The 7,151-nt window shown below is 44.4% G+C and overlaps 2 protein-coding genes across 2 annotated transcripts; both read right to left on the bottom strand.

The window, feature by feature from the left end:
• Window positions 1-396: 396 nt before the first annotated feature.
• On the bottom strand, window positions 397-2,003 carry DFJ58DRAFT_723373 (uncharacterized protein; the record flags this gene model as incomplete). The annotated part of the gene is made up of 5 exons (XM_041384999.1): window positions 397-939; window positions 1,034-1,162; window positions 1,227-1,484; window positions 1,537-1,896; window positions 1,959-2,003. The coding sequence occupies 5 exons, from the start codon at window positions 2,001-2,003 to the stop codon at window positions 397-399; spliced, it is 1,335 nt and encodes a 444-aa protein (XP_041248415.1).
• An 837-nt stretch (window positions 2,004-2,840) lies between these two features.
• Window positions 2,841-6,067, bottom strand: DFJ58DRAFT_714136 (uncharacterized protein; the record flags this gene model as incomplete). Its single annotated transcript, XM_041383984.1, has 16 exons — window positions 2,841-3,281; window positions 3,328-3,657; window positions 3,722-3,823; window positions 3,866-3,931; window positions 3,993-4,172; window positions 4,223-4,319; window positions 4,367-4,524; window positions 4,578-4,664; window positions 4,731-4,779; window positions 4,832-5,028; window positions 5,084-5,269; window positions 5,325-5,501; window positions 5,523-5,543; window positions 5,594-5,752; window positions 5,801-5,893; window positions 6,026-6,067. 16 exons carry the CDS (start codon window positions 6,065-6,067, stop codon window positions 2,841-2,843), a joined length of 2,385 nt encoding a protein of 794 aa, XP_041248414.1.
• Window positions 6,068-7,151: the final 1,084 nt, after the last annotated feature.

Raw genomic sequence — 7,151 nt, 5'->3', positions numbered from 1 at the left:
TGAAATACTCACAATGATGTTGAGTTGGGGAGGAAGAACAGTCATCTGGGTCGAATTTATGCTGTCGAGTTGTAAATGTGATGTCGTGTCAATGCATTGAAAGGTTTGACTTTGCAATGAAAATGCCAAACTTGACTTGTTTGTCTTTGTTATGATTTGACCATAAATAGAATGACTTACACAAGCTTTGAATGTCTTCCTAGGCATTGGTTAGGCATTGGAATCTTCAAACCAACCTTTAATTGCATCATATAGTATAGTAATATGAATCAGCTTGATTGACAAAGGAGCAGCCAGTAACAACAAGTTTTTTCTTTACAAAAACTGTACAGGTAATGAAAAGAAGACATAATATACCATCATTCACTTTTTCTTAGGTCTTCCACAAGGAGCACATCATTTGACTGCTGGTGGAGGGGCCAATGGAGTGACTGGAGCTACATCCGGGTCCATTGATGGTTGAGCACACTGTGGAGCAACAGGTAATCTGCGACCACTTGATGCAGATGGCTCTGAATCAGTGTCATTTCCCAGTGACAGCAGGCCAATATCAGCGTCAAGCTGAGTGGTGGCGGGGACGATCTCTCGTTGGCTAATGGACATGGTATTGGGGTGATTGGAGGCAGGTACATTGGTGAAACCTGTGAGTGTGGGAGCATGAACCGGAGGTGCAGCGGATACAGGAACAGGAGGTAATGCAGGAGCAGGAGCAGAAGCAGGAGCTTCTAATTGCTGCAAAAAATCATCTTCCCAGGTACGAGGTTGAGAGGTGGATGAAAGGGCTGAAGCGCTTGCTAGAACTGAACTTGCACCAAAGACTTCTCTATTGTAGTAGTCCATCATGCCAATAGCCCATGGGCTGCGCTTGAACAGCCGTTCCAAGTAAAAGTCATAGTCTTGCCCATATTCAATCATTGTGCTTGATCCAGTTGCCATGAGCTCCAGTGTCATGTGTCAATAAGAAACGCGCCTACAAATCCAAAGGGTTCAGTATACATGCAAATTCAAACCCATAATGTTAGTAGCCACTCACCACAATCGCAGCACCTGCAATAAGACCTTCGGTTATGCACTGTGTGTCCCAATGTTGACCCCTAGCCTTTGGGTGTCCCTTTGTTTTCCCAGAGAGCGAAGCCTTCCCAAATATCTCAACACAGATAATCTGACAGACAAAGTCAGTGTCTACATATTGCTTTGAAAGCGAAGTACATAATAATAACACTTACTTTGACCATGATGAGTGTTTTGAGGAAGTCGTCCGGAACAATCACAGAGGGATTTGTGAACAGGACGAGGGCCAGACGCATATACTCATCCTCACCATGCTTCTTTAAAAGTCCGAGAAGCTGCTCATTCTCCTTCTTTTCAGTAGGCCCAGCAGTCAAGACAGTCGGATCGAGCTTCAGACTGGAGAAAATTAAGCCTGCGCAGTCCTTGAGGCTGTGAAGTATGTTCGACCTTTCAGAGCTGATGGCAGCACGAAACTAATAGGACACGTGTAAGCATTGACAACATTGACGCAGCGATGAGACATACCAGCGGTCCAAACTGCAAGTAAGTCTCCATCGATTTGTGTAATGACTTCGGTACACACTGGTACAACTCAGCCATGGCGCCATTGAGCTTCGCCTCTGGTGAGGCCCAACGTGTGTCACTGCGCGGGTCAACGTTTGGCTTGGGAGTTGTCAGGAAGAGTCCATTCATGACCCAGAAATAGTGGAACATCGCATACTTCTTGCCTGCACGTGTGATCTGGCTGTCAAGAGCCGATGTCTTCTTGAAGACTTTGTTACGGCTGCATGCAGGTATAGCAGCATGGAGCACTGCGTATTCTTTCTTGAGAGTTCGTAGCTTGAGTTGTGCTGTGCTATATGCTTGCTGGGCTATTTCGAGTGCCTATGAGTGAAAATGTGTGAATGCGTTAAACGAGAAACAAGAGTGAAAAATGAACTCGATACCTTGCGGACCTCATGCATGGGTGCATCTGGTTGCAGGACTGTCATTATCCTCCTCGCAGTCCTCAAGTCACTCCTTGTATTATCGGATGTGCTGCCTCATTCCAAATCATCGTCAGATTCAGAATCGGAGTCTTCAATGGCATGAAGCTCTTCAGTGAAGTCTTCAGCGTCATTGTCTTCAGCTAGGGCTTGTCAAGGCATGATGATCTGTGTCCAAGAAGGCAGAACAAACGCAGGAAAGAACACAATCAAGCACTCACCAAGATTTCAGTTGTTATAGAAAAGTCCATCGGATTATTGATGTATAGAGTACTGCTGGATGATTATGTCATGGCATTCAATAAGGCAGTATATGGTCAAGAGCGCCATGCGACATCGATGAACGTGAGAGCTTGAAGTAATGTCACTGCATTTGATGTTGACAGTCAACTGCATGTCAAGTCTAATAGCCAGGCGTGTTAGTCAGTTGATGCAGCGATGATGATATGGTGCACCTTGCACGTAATCAAACATGCTCAGACCGTCCGTGCTGTTGATGCAATGGCCTTCAGTATTCCAAATAGATACAGTGTGTCTCGGACTGCATTCTCACCCTCAACATGGGACAACGAGTCACCCAAACCTAAGAGCGCTGCTGCTCCACGTCCCATGTCGTCTCGATCAGTAACCCACAATGATTCAACTTTCAGTAGCGGGAAGGGCCTGTGCTTCAAGGTTCATCTGAACCTGCAAATGAGATGCATTGAAACAATGAAATTTCCTATAATATGATCAAGAAAAATAATTGCGCGCATGACCAGCAGCCAACCCTGATAAATAATGCGCATTAGACCTTGATGGATGGTGAGCTGAGGGACTTACATTGACAAATGGTGTAGTGTGTCACTGGCGTGCCCATGTCTTCATGCGAAGAAACATATCACTGTCAATGTGATCAACGACAGTGAATTCACCTTGATGTACAGGGTCAGGGTACAAAACAGCACCATGGATGAAAGATGTGAGTGGAACAAATATAGAGTTTGCTCTAGGAGCAGCCTTGACACGAGTGAGCTTGAAATCACGGTTGATTCTTCGAGAAAAACCAGTTCCCACAGTATACGGCTGAACCAGTGCAAAATCAAAAGAGCCGATATCTGGGAGATGGCACTTGAACATAAGGATCAGCTTAGCAAATACTGATCGTTCCGGAGTGAGCTGTATGAGCACACAGTCGTAGCGCGGGTGCCCATGGAAAATCGGATTGCACCGCAGGTAATCGGTGACTTGTTTCCAGTCGACGGTAGACTCATAGTGTACCTTGAGGTAGCGATATTTGCAAATCTGCAGGAAAGTCAATTCATGGCGTCGAGAGATATACTCAACATACCTGGAAGTTGGCAGGTAGCGTAATCCATCTCTTCAGTGCATATCCATACCCAGGTAAAGAAGCATTGAGAAATGTGGAAAACTTCCTACGAAAGTCTTGGAAAGCACGATCAGCCGGGCTACAGGTATTTTCGATGTCCTGGATAGATTTGAGTTGCTGTGGCGAACTGAGTTGGATATGTCCTTGTGCAGCAGCTGGATTCGGATTATCTTCATACATAGTGTCCGCATCATCAATCTCTTCGTCCTCGGAGTTGCGCTGCTTGTCGAATGCGTTGATGCGTCCTCTTAGCAGACCAACTGCGAATTTGTTTTTGTTGACATGACGAATCTGTCGTATTGTTTGATTCAGCTTGTCTGCCTCGATGCGACAAAATGTAAGGTATATAGCTCACCTGTTGGGCCACATCCTTTCCATTCGATTGGCGCTTGTAAACTTCTTTCAAAGGGCCGTGAAGTTTTTCGTTTGGACGTGCGCTATAGTTGCACACCGCACCCTTCATTCGAATGTCTCAGGTTATGTGTTTCCAGAGGTGAACCTTTGGAAAGTCCCAGTCGAGTCTTAAATCTTCAATAGAAGATTCTGCAGTGCACTGCACATAGTCCTGGAGTGAGATTCAGAAACGATGAGTCAGCTTCTGTTTTGGCAAAGGAAAGAGACCCTACCTTGAGCGCATCATTGAATACAAGCAATTCTGCTTCAATTGCATCCAGCGTGCTTGTTGTATGTACGTCGAGGCCAATATAACTATCAAGCTGCAGATAGCTGCTGATGAGACAAAGCAGCCGGTGCCCTTCTGGGCTATCACTTTGCTTCAAAATGGTCAATGCCAAGTAGAGAGATTGCTTCATAATAGTTAGATAGAGTCAAAAAAACAAGATGAAATGATGCATACTTTAGACAAATCTTGCATCTTGTTGCCGTCACTGAACGACATGTGAATAACAGTGTTGAAGTGACTGCACTTGCGCCATTGAGGAAAATTAGCGATCCTGCAAATGATAAGTGTCAATACCATAGAACAATTCGTTTGACTTACCCCTCTTCAAATAACGATTCTGCCTCATGTCCCAAGTATTTGAGAATCTTCTTTAATTCATTGAATAGGTGCTTCCAAATTCCCAAATGAAGGGCATGTAAGCAGTTGAGACTGATTGCGTCATGAGGATCAGAGTGCGCGACAATCCATAAGACATTCTGAGTATGCGCAAATGATGAGTGTAAATAAAGCAGAAAGTTATATGGCTCACCTTGATAGGGCACAATCCTAGTGCCTTCAACAGTTCTTCACCACGAGTCTTGCTTTTCTCGTAGACATCGAGTGCAGTGATTGCGTCCTGCATCAATCACAACCGAAACGACTTCGAGAGATTGTGAAGTTCATTGATCGGTACAACACACACTGGACATGGGCACTTGCTATGGTGGCCACAAATTAATGACATCATACACCTACAGACACTGTTAGATCAAAGTTCATGAAGCAATACAATAAATTACGCACTGTTCTTCATAGTCAGCAGAAAGTATAAGTAAGATGGGAAATAGCCAGCGTAGAATCTGGTCAAAACACTTGTGGGCATAACCCGTCTTCGAGTACTGCGCGACCAGTTCCAAGAACACTGCAAATGACTCGTGCCATATAACATGCTTCAAATTGGTGAAACCTGTCTTGCCTTCCTCATTTGCGTCTTCGGAAACCTAAAATGATTATCACATTCATTAATCAAGGTATATTGAATATTTCATAACTTACAATAGGCAACAGACCGACAACACGACCACCGCCAATGCCCTCGCCATTCTGAATTTGTACCAGTAAATTTGCGCAACATACCACAACAGGATACCCCTTAACAGTACCATGCGATGATAGTCTTGTCTTGTCTGCATACACTATCAAGTAAAGGGGAACAGCATGAATATCTTGCGGAAGATTTGACTATCAGTAACTATTAATCAGCGAGCGTAATGGTGATGAAGTAATTGTGACGTACCTGGACATCCCACCATCGATCAGCTGTCCACAACTCATCATAGAAGCGCTCGAATCTTGTACCATTATGTTTGAATACATGTTGTGCATCCCAGGCAAAATGTGGCGCGAGCAAGGGGTTTTCTAGTAAATCAAGGACCCATTCCCATATGGACAAAGCATGAACCTGATACACGCACTGCTGTCATTTGTATGGCACAGTGATATCATGTTTGGTAAACTACACAAATTATATAACACAAGAATACAGGAGAAGTAATATCAACATACCGTCATCACCTGAGTAGACGCACTACACAATGCTTGTCGAAAATCAGCATCGTTTTTTAGCGTTATTTTGACCTGACCACCTGCAATGCAGGCAATCAAAGATAAGAGTCCATCAATGTGCAACTTGTTGAGCGCAGCATCAAGAGCAATTTCTGCAAACTCAAAGTCGGCTCATGAGGCGAAAGGGTGCCACGGTTTTTCATTAACGGGAAGTGCTTCAGCAGTATCATGTGCATTAGCACGAAACTCGTCAAACACTTGATGCAGCGGTTCACGACCGCTGGACGGATGATATTCTGTCTTGAATTCAATGGGGCGCTGACTTGATGCTGCAGGTTCAACATTCCCTGGCTGATTGAAAACTATACAGAGCGAACATTGTCAGTTAGTAAAGTCGCAAACAATCTACACTAATAACACACTTGGACTTACCTGAGATGTCAACATTCTCATTCCCGTCATAACCCTCGTCATTATTCAGATCTACGTCCATAGGATTGGCCAGAGAAGATGCAGCTACAAGTGGGTGGTTGATATCACTAGAGACGTGCAGATCACAGCAAAGAATAAGTATAGTACTGGGAGGAATGTTAGAATTGTCAGCGAACTGACTATTGTTGGCGCTCTCAGGCTGTGATGGGCCAGCTATTGGTTCAGGAAGTGTCATCAACTTGTGTGCCTTCTTTCGAGCTAGATGTTGTCTCAATAAATTAATATTACTAGTATTTAAATCGATAGATAGATTCGACTCACCTCGTTGCTGGTCCTTATTATACTCAAGACCAAATGTCTCCTGTTCCCTCTCGATATCTGCGCGCTTCTTGCACGTCGCTTCGTGCTTTTTGAAGCCCTGGGGGTTGAACTTTCCGTCACAGTGAGGACATGAGAGCCGCCCTGTAAGTATTTCTTCTGTGTAGTTATATCTGCCTCTAGACAATGCCGCTGCTGCAGTATGAGGTGGAGCCATACTCCAAGGCTATTCTGATGGTCACATTGATTTGAGTAGAGCTTAGTATTTGTGAGGACAGATGGTCGACATTATCAATGATGATGGGAGTAGAAGTCAGATAAGTGTGACATTATTGGCATCACGATGTCACTACAATTGAATATGATGTAAGGTAACAGCATCACAAGACCTTCCAATAGTCTCATGTAGCCTTGAAAGGTACATTATAATGTGCCTTTTAACACATGTGATCAGACTCGTAAGCCGGCAGCATTATAATGGCACTTTACCTTTTTTCCGACACCAGTCCAATGTTTGCCCTCCTTGCCTGAACCTGACTGATGGTCTGGTTCGGGGTTCACGTCTAGAGGCCTAAGAACTGGACTGAACCGGACTTCGGCAGCACTAGTGTTGATATTATTAGTCATGAAACCATTAAAAGGCTGAATCATGACTGATCTGCAATTGATGCCACAAATCTGCTGAGTGTTGCCAAGTGACAGGTGGTAAACATGCCTTGGGTCCATGAGTCAGGTGAGTTATGAATTGGTCTATCAACAACCTGAATAAGTAGTGAAAGGAGCAGCATTGCTGTTAGTGCTGAAGAGA

The sequence above is a fragment of the Suillus subalutaceus genome, assembly GCF_016647625.1.
Source record: "Suillus subalutaceus strain FC151 chromosome Unknown DFJ58scaffold_13, whole genome shotgun sequence".
NCBI classification, from domain to species: Eukaryota; Fungi; Basidiomycota; class Agaricomycetes; order Boletales; family Suillaceae; genus Suillus; species Suillus subalutaceus.
Note: the sequence above shows the minus strand (reverse complement) of the source record. Positions and strands in the feature narration are given on the sequence as shown.